We start from the raw sequence: 26,325 nt of genomic DNA, 5'->3' as shown, positions 1-26,325 counted from the left end.
TGACCGATCCCGCGCGTGCTTCATGTTTGTCACTTTCATTTTGGGGTGTTGGCCTAAACAACTGAAGTTTGCTAGTACTGTTTGAACGTTTGTAAACACATTATACATTATCATGACACTCTTCGTTCTTTTATTCCTGAGAAACCTTTCTTTACATGTGCTATATATCATTTGACCCTTATTAATGACGCCTAGTATGTTTTTTTAAAGTTTCATTTGCTTCAACGTTTCCCCAAATTATCAATACAATGATGACAAATCAGTGATCATAGCCATGTCAGAGTTTCGCCCATCAGCACATTCGCATCATGGAGAAATGCCATCAGTTCTAAGCAATATGCAACGTGACGAGAATTGTTGCAAAGTTTAAGACATGTTCTTCCTTTTTCAGTAACAATATCCAATATATGGACGCAAATTGGATCTCATGCTACAACACAAAATGACTCATCCAGAAAAGTCTTACCTTTTACACATGTTCCTCTGTGACTACATTCGTTGACGCAGGAGACCTTCTGAAACTGCTCCCACTGACTCGCTGTGGTTCCATTGGCTGCAGGAGCTTTAGCAGCAGCTGTGGCGTTCATCATCACCTTCCTCCCACATTGTTCCGTCGCTGTCGCCACCGCCATGTCCGAGAAGGTGGTGTCGCCCATCAACTGTAGTACAAATATTGGGTGAGTGAGCGAGTTTAGTGTAACGCCGCTTTTAGCGATATCCGAGCAATATCACGGCGGGGGCACCAGAAATGGCCTTCGCACATTGTACCCATGTTGGGAATCCAACCCAGGTCTTCTGGATGACAAGCGAACGCTTTAACCCTGTGGTACCCCCAAATATTATACCTACAGAAAGCGTTCTTATAGTAGCAATGCTTTGGTTTTGAACAAAAGGACATTCTGGGTAAATACGACTTGTAAGTAACTTTTCGAATAAAAGCGACAAAGGGTGTTAAAAAATGTGAAAACAAAACTGACTGTGTGTACGTACTAAGTTTCAGATCTCCAGTAGATCACTGATCCACAACTTGAGGACAAATGATTTTTTCTGTCATTTTCCTGATTTGTATTACAAAATCATTGCTTTTTCGCAATAAAACCTCATGTTTTTCCAACCTGAATGGAATCTAAACTGCTTTGGATTATGTAGTGATTCTATAGTATGACCAGAAATTATTGAGGATTTTAGGAATATGTTTAATTGGATTTCTAGTATAAACATCATTGACCGGCTATCAAGTGCTTGGTTTCATTCAAGAGAGACAACTCCGTTAATCCTTTTTCATTAGTTTTGTGAAGAGTTATCCCCCTTTGTTTACTTGCTAGCAGACGACATTTTCAGTGATCTTCAGTATGGGTGATTTAGAGAAGAGGAAGTTGCCTTTAGAGTATTATAACAAGGACATCAGATCAGCTAAAGTGATTTCAAGTTTTTCTTTTGTCCACTGTTTATCGTGTTTTGAAAAATATTGCAAATGGATATGGCATTGAGCACCAGGGAGGCGCAGGTCGGACCAAAAAATTGACTGTCGATGACAGGAGGCGGCTTGGTATACTTGTTTCTAAAAACAAACGAAGGAATTTAGAAAACTTAAGGCTGGATATGATTGATAGAGGAACTGTGACTGTCTGTAAGGAGACAATTAGAACTGAGCTGCATGCATTGGGTTGGCAGAAAAGTCGAGGAATTCCATCACCGATCATGAAACCTGAACAAAAGGAGCGAAGGTTGAACTGGTGCTTACAGCATAGAAATTTTAACTGGGACAATGTGATTTTCGCCGATGAAAGTTCTGTGTGGCTGTTTCCTAATACACTGAAATTCTGGACCAAACAAACTAAAAACCCTTTGTATCAGCGCTCAAAGTACAGTCCGAAATTTAACGTGTGTGGTGGCATATCTGTGTTAGGGGCAACGCCCCTCTGTGTATTTGAAGGGAATATAAACAGTGAGCGGTACACAGATATTCTCGAGGGACACTTACTTCCATCTGCTCACGTGTTCTATGGAAATGTTTGGATTTTCCCGCAGGACAACGACCCAAGACATCGTTCAAAGCATTCACAGGCCTGGTTTCGGACCCAATATGACATTATTAGATTGGCCAAGCTATAGCCCTGACCTAAATCCAATAGAAAATGTTTGGGGACTTATGAAGGAAAGTGGCAATAAGAAAAATCTGACAAATATTGCTGAAATGAAAGAAGAGGTGGTCCGATATTGGCACAGCATGGACCACGACTTTCTAACTTCTTTGATCAGTAGTATGCCCCGCCGCATTGAAGCCTGCATTGCTGCCCATGGTGACTTGACAAAATACTAACTGTTCACCTGTCTTTGAATCTGGTCATGTTCTGCTAATATTCACACTTAATACGTGAGTAATGAGTGAAAAAACTTTAAAAATTTACAATCTTAAAATTCTCAATAATTTCTGGTTGTACTGTATTAACCACGAATGATGCCTTTTTGAATAAACACAACGCACCTAATTACAATGTCTCTCGGAAATCCATATTAATCATTTCTTGGAAAGATGAGGGATTCAATGACTGAAGCACAAATGACAGACTGAGTGTATACTTCTCTAACCTGTATATCCAGAATGCAGTCCTTTTACTCCGCTCTATGCTTTCTTCATCAATGTTTTGACACTGGTTGACAGACGCTGATTTGTTAAAGAGTTCTTCACAGTAGGCACCAGCTGACTCTGCTGTCCATCCGTTCATCCACTCCGTTGACTGACAATATACTCACACAATGTTAAGTAATTATCACATATCAATATTGTCCATCCGTTCATCCACTCCGTTGACTGACAATATACTCACACAATGTTAAGTAATTATCACATATCAATATTATCCATCCGTTCATCCACTCCGTTAACTGACAATATACTCACACAATGTTAAGTAATTAACTCATATCAATATTGTCCATCCGTTCATCCACTCCGTTGACTGACAGTATACTCACACAATGTTAAGTAATTATCACATATCAATATTGTCCATCCGTTCATCCACTCCGTTGACTGACAATATACTCACACAATGTTAAGTAATTATCACATATCAATATTGTCCATCCGTTCATCCACTCCGTTGACTGACAATATACTCACACAATGTTAAGTAATTAACACATATCAATATCATCCATCCGTTCATCCATTCCGTTGTCTGACAATATACTCACATAATGTTAAGTAATTAACACATATCAATATTGTCCATCCGTTCATCCACTCCGTTGACTGACAATATACTCACATAATGTTAAGTAATTAACACATATCAATATTGTCCATCTGTTCATCCACTCCGTTGACTGACAATATACTCACACAATGTTAAGTAATTAACACATATCAATATTATCCATCCGTTCATCCATTCCGTTGACTGACAATATACTCACATAATGTTAAGTAATTAACACATATCAATATTGTCCATCTGTTCATCCACTCCGTTGACTGACAATATACTCACATAATGTTAAGTAATTAACACATATCAATATTGTCCATCCGTTCATCCACTCCGTTGACTGACAATATACTCACACAATGTTAAGTAATTATCACATATCAATATTGTCCATCCGTTCATCCACTCCGTTGACTGACAATATACTCACACAATGTTAAGTAATTAACACATATCAATATTATCCATCCGTTCATCCATTCCGTTGACTGACAATATACTCACATAATGTTAAGTAATTAACACATATCAATATTGTCCATCCGTTCATCCACTCCGTTGACTGACAATATACTTACATAATGTTAAGTAATTAACACATATCAATATTGTCCATCCGTTCATCCATTCCGTTGACTGACAATATACTCACATAATGTTAAGTAATTAACACATATCAATATTGTCCATCCGTTCATCCACTCCGTTGACTGACAATATACTCACACAATGTTAAGTAATTATCACATATCAATATTGTCCATCCGTTCATCCACTCCGTTGACTGACAATATACTCACACAATGTTAAGTAATTATCACATATGAATATTGTCCATCCGTTCATCCGCTCCGTTGACTGACAATATACTCACACAATGTTAAGTAATTAACACATATCAATATTGTCCATCCGTTCATCCACTCCGTTGACTGACAATATACTCACATAATGTTAAGTAATTAACACATATCAATATTGTCCATCCGTTCATCCACTCCGTTGACTGACAGTATACTCACACAATGTTAAGTAATTATCACATATCAATATTGTCCATCCGTTCATCCATTCCGTTGACTGACAATATACTCACACAATGTTAAGTAATTAACACATATCAATATTGTCCATCCGTTCATCCACTCCGTTGACTGACAATATACTCACACAATGTTAAGTAATTAACACATATCAATATTGTCCATCCGTTCATCCACTCCGTTGACTGACAATATACTCACACAATGTTAAGTAATTATCACATATCAATATTGTCCATCCGTTCATCCACTCCGTTGACTGACAATATACTCACACAATGTTAAGTAATTAACACATATGAATATTGTCCATCCGTTCATCCATTCCATTGACTGACAATATACTCACATAATGTTAAGTAATTAACACATATCAATATTGTCCATCCGTTCATCTACTCCGTTGACTGACAATATACTCACACAATGTTAAGTAATTAACACATATCAATATTGTCCATCCGTTGACCAACTCCGTTGACTGACAATATACTCACACAATGTTAAGTAATTATCACATATCAATATTATCCATCCGTTGACTGACAATATACTCACACAATGTTAAGTAATTAACACATATCAATATTGTCCATCCGTTCATCCATTCCGTTGACTGACAATATACTCACACAATGTTAAGTAATTAACACATATCAATATTGTCCATCCGTTCATCCACTCCGTTGACTGACAATATACTCACACAATGTTAAGTAATTATCACATATCAATATTGTCCATCCGTTGACCAACTCCGTTGACTGACAATATATATAATCGCACAATTTTAAGTAATCAACACATATCAATATTGTCCATCCGTTCATCCACTCCGTTGACTGACAATATACTCACACAATGTTAAGTAATTAACACATATCAATATTTTCCATCCGTTCATCAACTCCGCTGACTGACAATATACTCACACAATGTTAAGTAATTATCACATATCAATATTATCCATCCGTTGACTGACAATATACTCACACAATGTTAAGTAATTATCACATATCAATATTGTCCATCCGTTGACCAACTCCGTTGACTGACAATATACTCGCACAATTTTAAGTAATTAACTCATATCAATATTGTCCATCCGTTGACTGACAATATAACCACACAATTTTAAGTAATTAACACCTATAAAAAAAGGTACTTTCATTAAATGAAAACTTGTAACTAACTGGGTCATTTAGATCTGTGAAGATCCGGGTGAGAATTGGTCATCAGTAACCCATGCTTGTCGTAAAAGGCGACTAACGGGATCGGGAGGTCAGGCTCGCTGACTTGGTCGATACATGTCATCGTATCCCAGTTGTGTAGGTCGATGTTCATGCGGTTGATAATTGGATTGTCTGGTTCAGACTTTATTATTTACAAGCCGCCATCATAAAGCCGGAATATTGCCGAGTGCGGCGTGAAACAACCCACCAACCAACCACTGGGTCATGTCACATTGAGGTTTGTACATAATTAATCAATTGGTAAGGTCTTCACGCTAAAATGGGAAAACGGTTATTTAAAACTGTTTATAGACAAAATGTATCAACAGCTTCCTTTGTGTGCAAAAGATAATTTTCACATTTACCTGAATCTATCTACCTGTAACTATTTTATACTCATAACCAATGCAGAAATTCAGCTATGACCAAAATAGGGTATCCATTTGCAGTGTACAACGTTATAGACTCGTTGTAGTCTCAATGTTTCGGCTGTTATATTTGAAGTGCAAGAGCGCCACAAAAATCACTTACCTTGACCTTATGATATTAACGTGATATTAAGAATTCGCTTTCACACTGATACACAATTCCTGCTATGACTTTTGACATTATTATTTTCATCAGACGACAAACTTCGGAATCCAGCGAGATAATACTTTTTCATTTTTCAAGTTTGTGGGATGTCGGAATATATATTCTCTCATTGGAAATATGTACTGTACTGTCAACATTTTGCTCAGTCACTCAGTGAGCGGTCCTTGTGGATTTCCGTGATTATTTCGTTTGCTGCTAACGCCACTGACCATGCAGGACAGGTGTCGCCTTAGTAGTTCTCCCTGTCAAACTTATCTTTGCCCAGATGAAAAACAGCCTATGTGTCTAATAAGAAACAAGTTCCTTATGTGGTGTTGTACTCTACTACAATGACAGTTCAGTGTTAGTCCTTTTCTGCAAATGCTCGGTGATGTTCATCAACTTTATTTTCAAGAGGTGAAAGACTCGTCTCTATTTCTTTTCACAGTTCTACACGGTTTGAAAATATGTGGGAAAAGCATTGGGAGAGGTGTTCCTACCTGTTGTCGCTTCTGAATAGATGCCATCGTGCCAAAATGGTATATGTTTTATGGGTAAACTAGGACCCTTGGTATTTCAGCAATATGCATTGCTTGTGCTTCACCAAATTACAGTGCCCCATTTCTAAGTTATATTGTATTATAGTGACATGTCATTATATATCGAAATGCTCTTCAGTCAGATGATAGGATTTCACCCACGTGGACTTGCAGTTCTAATAAAAAAAGATTACGGATAAAAGACGCCAAACCCAACCTTGAATAACTCCAATGCAAACACAAAATGGGTTACTGACTTTGTCCTTTTTAACAGTGCATGACTAACCTTCACTCAGCCTTCTAAGTTTTCTGGCAATATTTGAATACTAGCCGTTCTCTAAGAAAGCCAATATCATCCACACACTTCTGATATAAAAAAAGGATTAAAAGTATATAACAATACCCTTCGATTTCGTGATTCAAGATTCGGTCCAATCGATCGTCTTCGTCTTGTCCTGATTGCACAAGAATTCTTATCATTCACTCGTATGTAGTTCGATGGGTATATGCATTGCTTAGCGTTGGTGGCAGGACACAGAACGTTATCGTGGGCGCTGGTTGAAGATTCATCAGGCTTAATCTCACACGTACAATAGGAGGCCGAGACTGTTGTGGCGTTCAGGTCCCTTACAACTTCGTCGTCAAACAGGGAATTGTGCTTATCCAGACTGAAGCAAATAAATAAATGTTCAATGTTTGGAGGATTTATCACACAAATGCGATACCGAAAATATGATCACATATCCGTTATGTGTAGATGATTCATAACACTTGCCACGCCCAGGGGACCCCCTATTAATACATTAATACCTATCCTTGCTGGTAATATCAGGATTTCAGTGAGTGAATGCCAGTGTCGGGAATCGAACCCGGGACTTCGGCGTGACGAGCGAACGCCCCTGAGCATTTCAAGTATTGAGATGGTGTAATGTAGTGTAGGTTCAGATAATTACTTCAGAGCCTAGACTGAATCAGTGATGAATAGTGAGTGAGTGAGTTTAGTTTAACAATACATTTCAGAAATGTCACGGCGGGGGACACCAGAAATGGGCTTCACACATTGTAATCATGTGGGGAATCGAACCCGGTTCTTCGGCGTGACGAGCGAACGCCTGAACAGCTAGAGGCTACCCCACCGCCCCCAGTGACGATTAGGACAGTGGTCATGACTGATGGGTGACATAACAGTCACATCTAACTACCCCTTGATGCGCTGCAGGTACGCTCTCGGTATTTTTTGTGCGTCTCTCCGGACGCAGTGTTTTGAGTGAGTGAGTGAGTTTAAGTTTACGCCGCACTCAGCAATATTCCAGCTAATAATCGAATCTGGACCAGACCAGTGTTTTGAGTAATCTGCATCCATTATCTATATTTGTGCGTACTTGACGCACATTTGTGCCTCGCATAAACCACTGCTAACAGATATAAACGGCAATCCATCTTTACTCGATTCAAAACTAATACACGAATGCCTTAACGCTACTTGACAATCAAACAACCCTTTAATCCGTTCGCCCTCAGAAGCCTTCGAAATCATCGCCATGGGCTGCTAACGGCGATCACGCAGTGAATCAAGTGGTGTCATGACATATGCATGCATACCTGATAGACTGACAAAGTTAGTGCTTGCAGCTTCAGAAGACCTAAATATCAATTTAATAACTAGCCAAACTCCTGATAGGTGAGCATTGTTTTGTGCCGCATTAGGCAATATTCCAGCATTTGTGTGGAAGGTGGCTGAGTGGGTTAGATGGCTAACTTCATGAGCTGGTGATTGTTGCCTCACTCTTAGATGGGACTCAACCCAAAACGTACTAGCATTTGTATTTTACTAAGTGACCCGTGAAGCTTAACTATGTGAGTGAGTGAGTTTAGTTTTACGCCGCTTTTAGCAATATTCCAGCAGTATCACGGCGGGGGACACCAGAAATAGGCTTCTCACATTGTACCCATGTGGGGAATCGAACCCGGGTCCTCTGCGTTTCGAGCGCTGTAACCATCAGGCTACCTCAACACTCCTACAAATATTGTACCTACAGAAAGCGTTCTTATAGTAGCAGTGCTAGAACAATTGAACATTCTGCGTAAACACGACTTGTAAGTGACTTTTCCAATATAAGCTGCAAACGGCATTCAACCGGAAAAAGTCAAGCTGCCAAACACAGTCACCCATGCAAGATCTCCGTGAGCAACGTTGCTTAACTTCAACTGATTTCTGATTTGGGCTCTGTGCACAGGACCACACCACATTACCACATTGCCTGCTTCAAAATCCAATATTTACTACAGTCACTGGAATAATAATTTTCTGACTGCTCTTACCCGTGAAGATCCGGGTTAGATTTGGTCTTCAACAACCGAATAATCGGGTGGTCAGGCTCGATAACTTGGTTGACACCAATGTCATCGTATCCCAATTGCGTAGGTCGATGCTTATGATGTTGATCACTGGGATGTCTGGACCAGCCTCGATTATGTGCAGACCGCCACCGTTTAGGTGGAACATATCTGAGTGCGGTGTTTAACAACAAACCAACAAATCTAAACTTAATCGGTCATGGGAGAATAGTCTATATGGGCTGAGACGAATGGCAGTTGTACATACCTCCATGAATCTGAAAAGTCTTTGTAGGTTTTAAAATCGTAACACCCACATTGTGCACCTGCAGCATATCCCCCATTCTTCAATTTCAAGTCATCGCAGCAGTCTCCCGTCAGTGTTCCACAAAGACCCGATGTGAGGCCTATGTCAGCCTCGGATGGATAGATGAACACATTCAGAATAATGTTTCCTACGTCAACCTTGATCGTTGTTCCCGTAGGCAAATACACCTTAAATTAAATAAAATGTCGTGTCAAAGATATGTAACATAATTACTCAGGTAAAAAGCATTTTGTCGTTATATTTCACCAAAATAGCAAGCATCTGGTGATCCCCTACGAAATTTGGCTAAGGTATGACTTGACTCACTGATTTAGGTGCCGCAAATCATCGGTTTGCTGTTCCAATATTCTTTGTATGTATGTTTGTTTTGTTTCACTACTTTATCAGCTATGTTTCATCTAAACAGTTTTGTTTAGTCAATTCAGTGGGTAAACCGATGGGCAACTTATAACGCCGTGGAAATGGTTTTCTCCCTGGTTACGCGGTCCGTGCGAGTTGCTTCACCTGGCCTATTTCTGTGACATAACGCTAATATGCCTTGCGGTGGGTAGCATAGTGCTGAAAGCGTTAGCGATTCCTCACATAGGTACAATGTGTGAAGCCCACTTCTGGTGTTCCTCGCCGTGACATTGCTGGAATATTGCTAAAAGCGACGTAAAGCCAAACTCTCTCACTCATTCTGACATAGAGCTAATATGCCGCGACGCTACCTTTCACTTTAGACATACCTCTGGCATAGTGCTAATAGACTGTGACGCTACCGTTCACAATGGACATTCCTCTGTCCATAAATAACCCATTAAATTTCCATAATCAATAACATAATTTTCATGTATAGAGAGACTAAATTACTGTCAGTAATTTAGTCACCATAATATTAATATTCAAAATTAAGAGAAACTGTCTGATTTACCTGTCACAAAGCTGCTTGTTAGAATCATAAAACGAAGCGATGTTTACCTGATACTGACTGTGTTTCTTGTAGACGGTCATCTCCTCAGGGCGGCCTCCACATGTGGCAAACCCGATTTCCCAAGGTACGCGGTAGCCAGCACACCGGTCGAATCGGAACACAGTCCGTCCTGAACGTATAGCGATCGCACATGGACACGTTGGAGTTGCTCTGTACCCACATGGAGCTGTTGTCATCTGAACCTGCAGAAAATCACAGCTGCTTCCATGTACATGGAATACCATCATCAAACCATCAAACACATATACCGAATAGGGTAAATAACAAACAGGGAATAAGTGAGTGAGCGAACATGGTTTTATGCCGATTTTAGCAATGTTCCAGTAATTTCACGGCGGGAGAAACCCAAGAAATAGGCTTAACATATATATGGGGGGAATCGAACCCAGGTCTTCAACATGACTAGCTGACGCTTTAACCATGAAGCTACTTCACCGCTTCATGTAAGATTAAACATGAAATCATACCTATTGGTTATACGTGCTTGGGTTGTCAGTCCAGATTTGGAGAAGCTATTACGCGACCATTTCATATTGGTCATTCTAGATATACCCATGTGTAACTGTTGAAAGGTGAGGATCCTCCAATATGCATCCCTTGTGATAAAATAATCACGGTCAACCATGTTCTGCATGACTGCGTTGCTTTTTCCATCACAGACGGATCAGTATTTCAGTATAAAAAACAATTAATAATTGTCTGTTTAAAAGAAATAGAAGTGATTGTAAATTCTAGATAAGTATATTTTGTAAATATTAAATAACACAAATGCCAATGGCTGAAGTGATAGTGTAAATCCAGCTATGGCCCATGCAAGAAGCAAACGTAAAGTAAGACTCCATGGTCCTTAGTATGGTGATCTACCTTCAGTTGTTGACGATCTGAGCTGGTTCTATATTGTGTTGTCTATAGTTTTAGATTTACATGCTGGCTTTACATCTGTATCTGTGATTTTCTGGTTGTTTTTGGTGTATTTCGTCAGTCAGCGGGTTATAAGATTCTTGACATATGTGACACTTGTTTTAATTTGGTCACTGTATTGCTGAAATGCTGCTGATGTGACTAGAATGTCACACAGTATGAAGAATGACAAAATTCAAACTACGACACCCGGAGTCACTTCAGTTTTGAATCTCGACTGAAATCTCCTGTTCTCTGTTGTCCACAAACATACATATGAACCGCATTTCTTGCACGACGTCCAGTTTTTGATCTGATAACAATGTCCGCCCTCTTAGATCTGATAACAATGTCTGCCCTCTTAGATCTGAAAACAATGTCCGCCCTCTTAGATCTGAAAACAATGTCCGCCCTCTTAGATCTGATAACAATGTCCGCCCTTTTAGATCTGATAATAATGTCCCTCCTCTAAGATCTGATAACAATGTCCGCCCTCTTAGATCTGATAACAATGTCAATGTCCGCCCTTTTAGATCTGATAACAATGTCCAACCTTTTCCGCCCTTTTAGATCTGATAACAATGTACGCCCTCTTAGATCTGATAACAATGTACGCCCTTTTAGATCCGATAACAATGTACGCCCTCTTAGATCTGATAACAATGTCCGCCCTTTTAGATCTGATAACAATGTACGCCCTTTTAGATCTGATAACAATGTCCGCCCTCTTAGATCTGATAACAATGTACGCCCTTTTAGATCTGATAACTATGTGTGCCTTTTTAGATCTGATAACAATGTACGCCCTTTTAGATCTAATAACAATGTGCTGCCGTTTAGATCTGATAAGAATGTACGCCCGTAAAACTACTTATATCAAAACGGTTATTAAAGCGACGTTTATATGATCCCCAATTTATACCTCAATGTTATTCTCTTCATTCTTGTACAGCACATAGTGACCAGTATACTGATGTTCGTAGTATCTGAAACAAAACAACTGGTTTTGAAGAGGGTTAACACATGCTACATGCGCAAGTAATTTCTGCAGATGTATGCGTTGATAATGTACATGTATGTCCCCGTATATTGGGCAATGTGGTCCTTGGTTCATTGCAACATTTGGTGTATGGTTTTCTCTTGTAGTCATCATATTTGCAACAGTGAATGAGTGCGGGTTTGGCCATTTCTGTGCATATGTAGATATAGTACTGGAATAAAGTAACTGTGCATTATTTGACGCTAAGCCATTTTATGCAAAAAGAAGAACACATGATTTGTGGTGTTTTCCGTAATCACTGTTTAACTGTCGACAGGTTAATATAAAACATTATCGAAATCAGTATAATTTCGTGGCACGTCCTTGAAGAGATGTGGTGTCACCATTGCCGTTGATGCAGGCTTGACAACGCTTGTCCCAATTTTGCTAACGTAAATGGCTGATTCTGGGCTTGACGTGGACGTGGCTCCATTTCATCCCAAGCGTGCTCGATAGGGGACATGTCCGGAGAAACAGCTGGTTAGGAATGTTCAGTTGTCTAAGGAAAGCATGAGCGACATGTTGGCGGGCATTATCTTGCTGAAGCATGGAGTTACGTCTCTGTCCTTGAATGAACGGCTGCACGTGAGGCCCAAAGATCTCATCCCTGTATCGCAGACTGTCATATTGCCATTGACAATGTCAAGTTGTGTCCGACCATGAGATGTGATGTCCTCCACCCGATAACGCTTACGCCACCAAACTGTCGACGTTGAACAACGCACGCGTCAGTATACCGTTCGCCTCACTGTCTGCTCACTCTTGTCCTGCCATCTGAGCAGTCCAGATGAAATCTCGTCTCGTCAGTGTACAAAACACTGTCCTAATCTTGTCCCCTGCACCGTAGATGCTGAGTGCACCAGGCCTATCGGTGGCGTTAGAACAAAACTGAACATATTGCAGGCCATCTGGGCCGGATGCTGTGCTCCTTCAGTCGGTCCCGTTCAACCCTTAGATGGGTCAGCTGAATGTGGTTGTCTTGCCTGCACAGCCGGTTGGAGACAAATCTCTCTGTAAGCCGTGACATGACGTACACGCAGTTTAGGTTGAAATTAACGTGTTTTCCACAAAAGTCAGAGGCAAGAGAATAAGCAACCGTTCTTCAAATATCAATATCAGGTGTGTGAACTTCAGGTGTCAAAAAGCATGCACAAAGTGAGTAAATTCATTGTGCACAAAGTGCACGTGCCACACGCGATACGTGATATTACAGTTCATTCAAAGTGTTTTGTTACGTGTATATTTAGGGCTATTTTTAACTTTCAAATGACTTATATTTTACGCAATTTTAGTTAGTATATAAAGCTTCCATACATTTAACACATTCAGTAATAATCTGAGTCACAAATTGAATATTCCAGCTTCACTTGACGCTTCTAGACCAGTGCTTTACACTGATTGTTTTGACAATGTTTGATACGGAATGTAGCCAATGTGTATGACAAACAGGCACATTATACAAGTATACAGAGCGATCAGTAACATTTGCACAAAGAATAGTCTGTAAGTGCTTTAGTAATATCTGTTGTGTATGTATATGCATATGTATGTGTTTCCCCGTGTGTGTGTGTGTGTGTGTGTTTGTGTACACATGTATTGCAAGTATGCAGGTATGTATTGTTTGAACATCAACATAATCAAGTTAAAAGATAAACAAAATACTTAATTATCTCCCTTTTGACATGGCTGATAAAGGGTACAGTTGAAATTCTACTTTGTCTAAACTTAACTTGCTTTACAACAAGTATTATGATATTAACTGAATTATTTTTTTCTTTGATACCAAATAAACTGTTCTGTTTTGTAAACTGTAACGGAATATTCAAATCGGTTAAAAGCAATGACTGGAGAACAATTTCACAGTCTCAGAATAGATGGGTAATTTATTCAATGTTATGTTTGCAAAAACAGGAAATTGAGAGTCTATATACTTAATCTTCAACAAAAACTGTTTTGTAGGTAAAATATTAAGAATAATTCTGTATTATCTTACCTCACACATAAATGTCGCTTTCTGATTGGCTGAGCGCTCTTCTATTATTTTCAATGTACCCTGCTTACAAGCGAGGTACATTTCAATGTACCCAGCTGTCAATGGCAACTCATTTGGTACTTCGTGGTAGTAATTCTTTATCTCGAATTACATTTAATCATGTATGATGTACGGAAATTACCGATGTTTTGCGAATGCAAATCGATGGAAGGGAGATAACTCTAAATCTGTTTTTCTTGTCAACAAAATCTAGCGATGGCTACAGAAAGATTTGTACCCGTGCTTCAAGTAATTCAAAATTAACATTAAGGTATTCAGCAAGATAAATACGTTGTTCACTGGTCACTCGGGGCCCATGGGTTGATGTACCCTCGGTGTTTGTTTTTGTTCCCCTCGCCCTTCGGGCATAAACAAACATCGAGGGTACATCAACCCATGCCCCCCTCGTGACCAGTGAACAACTTATATTGTAACCATCTTAAATCAATGTTATAGGTGCACTTTCATGGAGTAATATTGGATATTTCCTTTTGGTAGGAGATTGAGATTCAAGTTATGTTCCCAGTTTTTATCATAATGTTCTGTCTCGTATAGTATAAAAGTGTTCCATAAAAAAATTTGCAACCTGCTTCACTGAATTTTAGTTCAGACAATTTAAAAGGCTAAAGGGGATAACGAGGAAATGTTTAGAGAGGGCGACATGGCCGGTGCAGTGTGAGGCACTGGGCAAGATACGAAGAGGCAGATCCAGACAGGCAGCAGAAATTGAGGCACAGAGGCTTGAATTGAATCCTGTAGTGAATGGGCAGCCAGTGTAAAGAATGTAGGAGTTTCAGAGCGTCATCAGATTTACGTGACTGGGTCACTACACGTGCAGCAGCGTTCTGCATACGCTGAAGTTTCCTTATCTGTGTCTTACTGGCACCAGCAAGAAGAGAGTTACAGTAATCGTTCCTGCTCATAACTAGAGACAGGACAAGAATGGTGGCAGATTCGGTGGTGAGATATGGTCGGATATGTCCAATAGTACGCAGTTGAGCAAATCATCTCTGAACTACATAGAAAACGTGATCATCCAGTGACACATCTGAGTCGATAATCACACCAACTCGAAAAATGTAAGACCGCATTGTAATTTCCTTTTCTCTTCTCGCTATTCAGGTTTAGGTTGGCATTGACTCCATGAATCTGTAGACTTGAGAGTCATCAGCATAGTGATGTCTATACTCCTCATGTATTTCCACGACACTTCCAAGCCCCTTCATATACAAGGTGGAAAGAACCGTTCCTAAGACGGATCCTTGTTGAACCCCACACGTTAGACATGATGGGTCTGGAGACACACTGACTTCTATCGGACAGGTACGATTTAAACCACTCTAAAGCTGTTCCATCGATGAGAAATTCCAACTTCAGACGTTCCAGAAGATTGCAGTGATCGATGGTGTCAAACGCACTGCTTAGGTCAAGAAGTACCAAAACTGCACGCTTCTTGTTATCAATGCTAAGTCGAATGTCACTGATCACTTTCAGCAATGCAGTTTCCGTTCTGTGATGGCTTTGGTAGGGGGACTGGAGATGATCATGAAGGTCATGTTTATCAAGATGTTCAGAAAGTCGTGTGCATACAGCACACTCAACTAACTTGGAAATATAACTGAGATTAGATACTGGCCGGTAGTTGCTAAGCAGATCTAAGTTGGGCCTTTTCAGGAGTGGCATCACTAGTGCAGACTTGAAGGAGACGGTACTATTCCATATTCAAGACTAGTGTTGATGATTTTTGTAAGACTCGGTACTAAAAGATCAGTATGATCCCGGCCAGGCTTTGGAATAGGGTCAACAATGGCATTATGCCACGAAGTTGGGAAATTCCCTGAAGTCCATATTTAATAAAAAAATTCTCAAAGGATTTCTAAACATGATTCCTGCAAATGCTTCAAGAGCTGATGGTGAATATTATAAGCTCCTGTTGCTGTATCATGAGCTTGCTCAAGGGCGGTATGGAGCTCATGTAACGAAAATAATTCTTTATAATCTTCGCCATTGTCTGAGTTAAAATGTATTCTTTTATTCTCCGTTTGTGATAGTTTTGAAACTCAGGGACATAATTTGATGAAGATGAATGCTTGGCAAGAATTTCACTGTTTATTTGAAATATCAGTTTTATTAGTTAATAAATTGGATTTGGAACCTTTGTCCTTTATTCACTGGATCTTGTTCCACACCTTGGACATAGGTGTACGTAAATTTATTTTGGAAACATAATTTCGCCACGACTGACCCTTATTTTGTTTAAATATCCGTATAGCTTTAGCATTAGCAATTTTGACCTTTCTAGATTATGGACAGTAGGACGTCGGCGAAAATATTTTTCGACATTCTTCCTACATTTTCTGGCCTGTTTACATTCAGTATTAAACCATGGTTTACGAATATCGGCGATCCAGGGAAGGAATATGGAATTGCAGAGGGCACTTAGGAATTATTTTGTCAGGAATGTCATTTAGTATATCCGAAAAAGACTGTATAGTATCTTTACTGTTCCTAAAAAGATCATGCTTCAAGTGTTCAACACACAAAGTCTCATATAATGACAACTGTATCTCATTGAAGCTATTCTTCAGCCGTCTGCAATCCCATTGAATTCTGTTGGCCAACTGAGTCTTGGTGCCTCCATTGGCGATCTCTCTCGTGAATGTGAGGGGGGAGCTGTTCCTCCTCCTGTCCTGCACGGACAGAGTTACCTCCATATCCAGAGGCCCAAATGAGTTCTGTAAAGGAACCTCTGATGGTGAAGGGACGGTAGTTGTTTCTGTTCTGTTTAATATTTTCTTTTGGTTCTTTTTTGTCGAATGATTTATTGCTGGTTGTTTAACAGACGTTCTTGATTTTGCCGTAGACTTGTTGTCCGTCTGCGATGCAGACGTTGACTGAGTAGCTTGAGAAGGTAGCATTGTTGATTCTGAAGCAATAGGCTTCTCTGACTTGACCCGTCGGGTGGCGTTGTTAACTTTACTGCAAATACCAGATAGAGCCTGTGAGATTACAAACGGGTTTAGTTTAATGGGTAGGAAATCTGCAGCCTCAATCACCAAAAATCGTGGACAGGAATCACTGGTTGGAGTATGTTTTCCAGTTGAGAGATCTAAGTCCTCTAAACGTCTTTTCTTTTCATTTCGAATTGAACCAGCATGTGTAAGCTCCATGATGAATGGAACTAATTCAGCACCCCTGCTCCCCATCCACCACGGAGTGTTAACAAGGACAGTGTCAAATAACAAAGGGTATCCAAGATGCTGACACCAGAAATACAGGGGTATTATACTCCAGAGAAAACAACACAATTAGCTACATTTGTCTACCAATTTCATGCCCGACTGGTTCGGGAATTGAACCCGGGTCTTCGGCGTGACGAGCGAACCCTCGACCTGTGGCTACTAGTCTACGAGTAGTGAGTATTATAAATCTGCAGAGAAATACATCCCTCATGAATGTAAATAGACCACGAGTTGAATGAGAAACAGACACCATGTACGTAATACCTAAAACCTATGATCTAAGTGATAATTATAACAATAATGATAATAGGAAAGTGTTAGAGAGAGTTATTGAGCATCTGAGAGAGAGAGAGCCAGAGAGAGAGAGAGAGAACTCGAGAGCCGAGAGACAAATCGAGCTGAGAGGAAATCTCGAGCTCAGAGAGAGAGAGAGAGAGAGAGAGAGAGAGAGAGAGAGAGAGAGAGAGAGAGAGAGAGAGAGAGAGAGAGAGAGAGAGAGAGAGAGAGAGAGAGAGAGAGAGAGAGAGAGAGAGAGCGCGAGCATCTGTTCCCGAATGCCCAGATTCAGGACAACTCCGGGTCGAGTACAGATCGCGCTTAAAGGAAATCTTGAGCTCAGAAGGATCATGTCTGACAACAGGGCCCACCACCATCCTCGTTCCTCTCATAATCGTTTATATATGCCAAACAATTCGGGAGGTCGGGGTTTGATTAATGTGGAAGCTCTTCATGATAGATTTTTTTCGTGTACTTTTGCACATATTTTTTTATCAGATGATCCTCTGGTGATGCATGTCAAGGCTCATGATGAAAGCAAGGAATTCCAAACCTGTTTTAAGCGTGCCGAGGTTGTTGGACAGAAATTTGAGGTTGATTTTGTTGATGGTGATGTCCTGCTGGACGGTACAGCAAAACATGACACCCACAATAAAGAAACAGGAAAACGCATAAATAATGCAAGATTAATGTGTACCGCAGCTCATAAATGTTGCCGTCACGACCGCTTATGGAGGCCTCACTTATTACTGACTTCTTCTGTTCCAAGAGTCTATTCAATTAGGGTTATGGCATATGCATTATTTGTTAACTAGACTGGTGCTATAATCCACTTTTCATGGTCTGTATTGTTACCTAGATAATACATGTATGAAACAAATCTCTTTTCATAACAATTAATACATGACTTCGAATGTGGATTTCAGTTTAACAAGTGGCAAGTGGCAAGTTTGTACGTTGGTTGGTTGAAAATTCATTTTTGATGTCAACCTTTTGTAGAATCAATTCGTTCGTTAGATACCGACCACATTATGTGTACGTATATTCCTTTACCTGCCATCAAATGTCAACATATGAGGGTCACACACAGCATGGCATACACTCCCATCGGCAACAGACCCAGATCCGTCTTTCGAGACCTCGACCTAGAGAAGATATTGAATTCGCTATGAGAAGTCGGGAGTCCAAAACGTCCTTAAATGCCATACAAGATCAGGTCAGAATCCGCTCATAGAAAAATAAAATTGTTTGAATTCGTGCCTGCTGTAGTTGAAAAGAAAAGAAAATGCTCCTTTCTTACCTATGAATCAATATCTGCCACATTTCAGAGATAGCGATAAATATCCTGATGAACTCGATCTGACGTGTCTCTAGTTCATGCATTAACAACCCGTGAACATCCGGGATAGAATTGGTCTTCAGCAACCCATGCAACCCATGCTTGTCATAAGAGACGACTAACGGGATTGGGTGGTCAGGATCGCTGACTTGGTTGACAATTGTCATCGTATCGCAATTGCGTAGATCGATGCTTATGCTGTTGTCTGGTTTGTCTGGTCCATACTTGATTATTTACAACCCGTCGCCATATAGCTGGAATATTGCTGAGTGCGGCGTTACACAACAAACATTACCATTTCTGACTCATTATCATGTTTAAGTTCAACAACACATATTTTTCTAATATTTTTTTCTCACCGTAGCTATCCCGACGTTGTATTCATGAAAGAATGACATCTCATTGGATATTGTCGTCAGATGCAGTTTTGTTAAGCTGTAAAATGCTCCATTATCCAGCGTAGTTTCTCCTGTGACTTGGAAATGATACCACGTGTTCGTATTCTGGAGAGCTAAATTGCAGTCTGTTTGTACCAATGGTTTGGGGTTGCATCCTGTGTTGTCTCCAGGTGGTGCTCTCACTTCCAGATTGACACGACAATCCCCAAACTTAGTGCCACATTTGAATGGCACAGTTGAAAATACAGACAGTTGTTTTGTTTCACCTTGTTTTTACAGATAAGGTGGTATTCTCTATCTGAAAATGAAAACAGATATAAACATAGGAAATCATGAAATGCAAAGGTAAAATAGCAAGTATACTACTGGAATAAAGTAACTGCATTTTCCTGTCATCCTGTGCCCTTGCACCAGGCAAGACGTGCCTGTCGGTGACGCCATAGCAAAATTGGACGTATTCAAAACGTCGGGTCCAGATATTGTGCTCCCTCAGTCGGGTTCTGTAATTCGGTCTTGGAATTGATTAGACGTTAGCCAGGAATGGTCCGAGGAGGTAAACTGGCAGTCTGGAATCTTTTCCTTTAATGGGTCATTCAAATGAGGTTGTATTGCTGACCTGACTCATCGCGTGGACGGCAAATCTCTCGTGTTCCCATTGTATTGAAAATGTCTCCATTGAGAAGAGATCGTGTTTCGATTGGCACCAACATTTCTGGCCACTATATTTTGGGCCTTTCCAGTCTCCAGCATACCCATGGCACGGAGACGCTGATTTTCAGTAAGCCCTGGCACAGCGGATGCGCAGTTTAGGTTAAAAGTATCGTGTTTTCCACAACATTTAGAGGCTCGAAAATAATCAACCGTTCTTCAAATGCTACATGCTACGCGCAATACTTGACATCAAATTTCATACAAAGTGCGTTTCTACAGGCTTATTTAGAGTTATTTTTTATAAAACTTTTCAAATAACTTTTACTTTATGTTATGTATTTGTTTTTCCGTTAGTATAGTATGAGACGACAAACTTCCCATACCAGGACGTTTATGTTTGTAACAAAAAAAAAGAGCAAATCGTCTACTAGCAGTTCATCTTCGTGCCAGTCGTAACACATTTGCCTTGTCTTGGAAATGGTTCATGGCCGGGAAAGCTAAATTCGCGACGTTTCTCGGTTGAATGAGCATAGCCTTGGCGGTACTTGCAATGCAGTGTTATGGCTGAACGAACACAGCGCGCCTCACTCGGAGACTCACACAAATTACAAGGAAAACAGGATTAACGTGAACACTGTTTAATTTAGGCAAATATAAAAATATAAATAAAGGTATTTACACAGGTTTTTCAGGCCTATTCTTCATATACATTTTCTTTAATTCAACATTAAATATCGGACTACTGTCAATGTGCTTCAGGTTTAGGAAAGTTTGAGCAGTTTGGACACGTGGCCTGTGTAGGTGATGTCCCCGATAAAGTTGTTCACAGTATCGTCCTTCAGGGCTCGGATTCGGGATTCGGTTCCCTCCGACCTGTTCGGCAGCAAGCAGAATACAAGAGGAAACATCTGACACTCTGCCTCAGGTTGGAATGTGTTCGGATCCGGATGATTGTGGGTGTGCTCAATGTCCAAAGTCTGTGTTCACTTGTCACTTAAACATCCAGCCTCTGTGAACTTCCAGTAACCCGTTTCTCTCTTATATCGGTGCAGACGAAACTTGTTTCTAGCGTAGTAAAGTTATCTTCCTCCACGAACTGACTCGATGAAGTTACCTCTAACCTGCGCATCTGTCATCACTGTTACGAGAGTGTGTCTTTTTGTAATTTGTATTATCATTGATTGAGCGATAGTTATTATGGGTCACAATGTTTAAAGTTTTGAGTGTGGGTTGTGAGTCACATTTCGCATCATATATGTTCAATGGCAGTACTATTTTCATTGGTACACCTTTTTGATAGCGCTCCTGGGTTACCTGCCCTTGACAATATTTTGTTTAACTTGTTGACTTCCGCCGTTCAAGAATGTACTGAGTGAATAATGATACAACTGGGCTTTGCTCGAATGTTCTAGACACTGTGTCAGTATATATAAAGGCTGCTTGTGTTGACAACTCACGGAATCACACACGGAATTACACGGGAGTTTTCTTATCACTGGAATTGTGTACATCTGTCTGCCGTCATCTGCTTACGCTCGTCGACTGTCTGTCAATATTGTCAAGACCGATCGTCTGCTGATACCGTAAACAACCTTCAATTAATATATCTGATCTCACTGTAAGATGTGTCAACCAGTTCAGCGAGCCTGGTATCCCGTTAGTCACCTCTTTCGACAAGCATGAGCTACTGAAAATCAATTCTAGCCCGGGTGATCACAAATAATGCATCAAAACAAAAGTAATGAGCCTCAGAGTTACTATGGATGATTCAACATCGACAATGCTGATGGAACAGGACAACTGTCACGCCAAAGACCCAGGTTCAAAGTGTGAAGCTCATTACTGGTGCCCCCCCTCCATACTGTTGAAATACTAAAAGTCGCTCCTATTCATTGTTGTACAGTGCTGTAATTGTGTTACAGCGAAGATTCAGTAGATGGCAGTGTGCATGTTATTAAATTTAGACTCGGTATCTAGAAGCTTCTAGAGCAGCCAGAATATTGTGACCCCGCATGTTACTGAACGTTCCATTTATGGAGTGAGTGAGTGAGTTTAGTGCCGTTCTCAGCAATATTCCCGCTATATTGTGGCGGTCTGTAAATAATCGTGTCTGGGCCAGACAATCCAGTGATCAACAGCATGAGCATCGATCTCCGCAATTGGGAACCGATGACATGTGTCAACTAAGCCTGCGAGCCTGACAACCCGATCCCGTTAGTCGCCTCTTACGACAAGCATGGGTTACTGAAAGTTCATTCAAACACGAACCTTCACGGGTATCCATATCCGACTTGATGTTTGTGTCTGCACATAATGCATTTACCATTAGTGTGGCACACATAATGTTGCCTGTTGCTTTCTACTTCTTTCTCTATTGTCACTAACAGTCTCTCCATAAGCATTGTTACGACACAAATACTGTTGTTGTTCGTCGCCAATTACTACGTCTCAGATTATGGAACGCACCAAACCAAGAACTTGCTGCAACATTTGGAAAGGTAAAATAGGACAATTTTGTCTTAAGCTTTGTTCACATCTAAGAGATCTGCCAAAAGAGTTTTAATGTACCAAAATGTCAATCAGATGGAAAAGTTAATCATTCATCATCAGCAGATACACCCAGTGGCCTTTATTCCTCACCAAAATGCTATCTTTGAAATGATTATAGCAAACTGGAACCTTGCCACCACCTTTCAAAGAGGGCGCCCTATTGACAAGAACTTGGAGTCCTGAGTCTGCTCCCTGCAACTTAATCAACTGCTTCCTGCCCAGAACCTTTTCTAATGCCTAAATACTCAACAGTTTGAATGATCGAGGAACGTGTTAGCCATACTGTAAGTGGAATCATTCTCTCAAGAACACTAGAAGGAAAAACACCTGGAATTTCTTTTTCAAGGGTTTCCTTACTTTCTGAAGTGCTAGGCTAGGCCCTATGCCAAATCAGGAGTTTGACAGGAGTTTCTACAACCCGCACCTTAGCAAGTCCAGACATTGAGTCAGCTGTCAAATCCATAAAATTGAGAGGCACACTTGTAAACCACATATAGCAGCTCTCGCATAAAAGACTCTACTGACAGGTCTACAAACACTAACTTCTCCTTAGCCAAACAACAAGTAGGTTCAAGAAGTATCTGTAGAATCAACTGGAGTAGAACTTTAGAACTTGACCATTTGTCACCAAACCTAGAACCAGACTTTGAAATGTTTGAACAAGAACTAGGAGAGTTTACAACCTTGCACTACTGCCTGAAAACCCTGTTTGCCTATAATCCTCAAAAATCAAACCAACTTCCTTAAAATATCACAATCACTACTGATCCCTTTAGAAGAATATTTCCTATCAAATCTTTCTTTCTCCCTTGAAAGAGGTGTGCCATTACCTTTTTACCAAATTTCTTACTCCATTCCGAATGCACTCCAGCTATTTGTATCAATTCTTGTAGCATGCCCGAATGTTTTGAACATGTTCAAAACTTTCGAGGTACATTCGAAGTGGAAAAATATCGAACAGCATTTGAAGTGCGTTCTAACTGCATTCTAAGTATTCTTACTGCATTCAAAGTATTCTGAACGTATTCGAGGGAGAATAAAAAAAAAGCAAGCCACTTCAAATCCTGCAAGAATGTCCCAAATGCGCCTCGAATGTACTTCGATTGCTGGTGGAATTTAGGTGGAATACTCCTCAAACATATCGGAATATTTCGATTGCACTTGGAATACAGCTCGAATGTACATCGAATGCACCTCGAATACAGTCAGAACGTCTCGAGTGCTCTTCAAATGAGCCCTGGAGTCATCAGAACACCGCCGAATCCCTTAAAAACGTCACTGAAGCTTCAGACATCATTCACACCTTCAAGCTGCGCAAGTTGTCTCCAGACTCCTGGCGCCACGTTGTGCCGCTCATCTCCCTCATCCACCATACCATTGTGGAGATTAGGATAACGAGTCCTCATCAACTTGTGCAGGCAGACACATCATTCAATGATGTCCTTCACAACGGACGGCCTTGGCAGCATGGTGATGAGGAGGATTTGCCAACTGTGGGCCTTGATTTCAAATGCATTTTCCACTACCCATCAGCCCCGACTGATCCTGTAGTTGTTGATTCTCTCGTCTCTCTGGAGAGTCATAAGACCAAACGGTTTCACCAAGAAGGCTCTTAATCCAAAGCCATCCTCTCCCAGAATAAAGCATGGTCTACGCTAGTTATCTTGTGGTAAGGAGAACGGATCAAGAAATCCTATGCTCCCGTCTTCAAGACAATCCTCGAGCTCGCACTTGTTGGAGATCTGAGCATCAGACATACTTCCGTAAGCACAAACGTCCGCCCACAAGGGCCATTTGGACCACAGAAAAGAAGCCCTTGTAGTTGTGGTACAATGTGCTTCCCTTGGCAGGTTTCCTAATGGCCACATGTTTGTCATCTAAAGCTCCTACGGCATGAGGTATATTCCACCAGTTTCTGAATACCTCTTCAATGGGTGTCCATTCTTCTGGAGTGGAAGGGCAGATGATAACCTCATGCCTTGTATTCTCCCAAATGACCTTACATACTTCTGAGATGATCATGTTGATTGTGTTCCTTGCCACGCGGAAGCTGTACATGATGCTGGGGTATCACCTGAAGCCAGGAACCTCAATGTGATGGCTAGCTTCATATATGTATCCTGCTTCTGTATTCTTGGTCCCTCTTTCTGCACCACCCCATCAAACATGGCAGGCTCCATCCTAAGGTTGTTGCTCTTCCATCAGTCTTGTGTAATGTCAAACAGCCTCCTCCTTTCCTCTGTCAGCCATGGTCCGGTCTGGAATCTCCTGGGCCTTTCCTGTTTCTTTTCCACATCTCTTTCAATCTGGGCTTGCTGGAGGACAGCAATCGGGAGCACCACAACATGGTCCAGGTGGTCCATACTCTATGGGAGTTGGGCAGAGACTGATGATTAGTCCAGATTCAACCGGTTTTTATACCCCATCGTGGAAAATTCCGGCAGCATTCTTGATGCATACCGGACATTCGTGTTACATTCTAATTGCATTTGAAGGACATTTGAAATATTCGAGCTGCATTCTGTTTTAATTCTTTAACATTCGACCCAAATTAGGGGGCCATTCCAAGAAGGTTCTGAATGCATTCTATGTAAATTCGTGCAGCATTCGAGGTACGTTCCAATTGAAATTCGAGTGCTATTCACGCAGCAATCGAACCGGACTCGTACTGCAGTCTAATTCATTTTAATTTTTATTAGTGTATTGTAACGACGTTCTAGTTATTCCTACTGTATTCCGATTCATTCGAACTGCATTCGTGATCTAGTACATTTGGAATGAGTAAGAATAATTTGAGGCGGGTTCAAAGTGCGTTCTAAGTATTCCAACATCATTCTTACAAAGCTTGAAGAAAATTGTTTATTTAGACATTCTTTCCCGAATGCGGGCATAAAGCTCACTCTACCGTTATTCCTGCAAACTGCGGTGCACTCAGTCTTGATGGTCCCGGGAAGCCACCTGCCGTGTCCCGCAGTCTAACACTGCACCGCACCTACCAAAACAAATGTAAGAGGCAATGTCATTCTTCATGTTCAGAAATTTATCAAAGTACCCAGAATACACAGGATTAAAGTAGTAATTACACTATCACAGTTTCAAATTTAGTTTCTGATTTTTAGTTTATTCTTCAAATGCACATCCTCATTGAAGATTTACGTGACAAACAGAGACGGATTCCAAAATGGAAAGATGATAAAACAAAACATACTGACCTATTCTATCCAAACTTAGTTGCAAGTGGGGATGACAATATCAAGTCGTTAACACTTCAAAAGTAATGTCCGCCAATGAATCTACTTTGAGTGATAGTGGCTATACTTAATGGGAAAGGAATAACATCAAAGAAATATCTCTTGAAGCTATGAGACATTATGTAATGTGTGCAATTAGTTTAATCGACGTACATCAAATCCAAACTTGTGGAACCCAGCTTTTTTCAGATCATCTTCTGTCAACCTGGAACTTTCAACGTAATTTTCAGACCAGAGAGCAACATCCTTGACAGCGACATACTTGTCATTCACAAACCAGTATGTTTCGTAATGAAGGGGCATATTCAGTCTTTCAAAATTGCAGAGGAAAACGGCAAAACCCTGATAATCATTCTCCCTTGTTTGTATCTCCACACTACAGCTGTCAACAAGGTGAGTTGAAGGTG

General features: G+C 40.5%; 2 protein-coding genes across 2 annotated transcripts in view; both read right to left on the bottom strand.

The window, feature by feature from the left end:
- Positions 1 to 517: 517 nt before the first annotated feature.
- On the bottom strand, positions 518 to 26,162 carry LOC124268914 (von Willebrand factor D and EGF domain-containing protein-like). The gene is made up of 10 exons (XM_046703934.1): positions 26,072 to 26,162; positions 25,573 to 25,659; positions 19,428 to 19,764; positions 18,783 to 18,874; positions 12,063 to 12,126; positions 10,228 to 10,422; positions 9,208 to 9,434; positions 7,006 to 7,270; positions 2,593 to 2,741; positions 518 to 659 (listed from the first exon to the last, which is right to left on the bottom strand). The coding sequence occupies exons 3-10, from the start codon at positions 19,464 to 19,466 to the stop codon at positions 656 to 658; spliced, it is 1,035 nt and encodes a 344-aa protein (XP_046559890.1). The 5' UTR covers positions 19,467 to 19,764; positions 25,573 to 25,659; positions 26,072 to 26,162; the 3' UTR covers positions 518 to 655.
- Positions 20,879 to 26,325, bottom strand: part of LOC124268920 — a 32,582-nt gene continuing 27,135 nt past the window's right edge. The window contains exons 5-7 of the mRNA XM_046703940.1: positions 26,072 to 26,325; positions 25,568 to 25,659; positions 20,879 to 20,990 (exon numbers count right to left, since the gene is read on the bottom strand). Coding sequence (XP_046559896.1) covers positions 20,879 to 20,990; positions 25,568 to 25,659; positions 26,072 to 26,325 — 458 coding nt within the window. The remainder of the gene's footprint in view (positions 20,991 to 25,567; positions 25,660 to 26,071) is intronic.

This window comes from Haliotis rubra, unplaced genomic scaffold (genome assembly GCF_003918875.1).
Source record: "Haliotis rubra isolate DU_JTF1 unplaced genomic scaffold, ASM391887v1 Scf1402, whole genome shotgun sequence".
In the NCBI taxonomy this organism is placed as follows: domain Eukaryota; kingdom Metazoa; phylum Mollusca; class Gastropoda; order Lepetellida; family Haliotidae; genus Haliotis; species Haliotis rubra.
The sequence above is the reverse complement of the archived record's forward strand: the minus strand, read 5'-3'. Positions and strand labels throughout refer to the sequence as shown.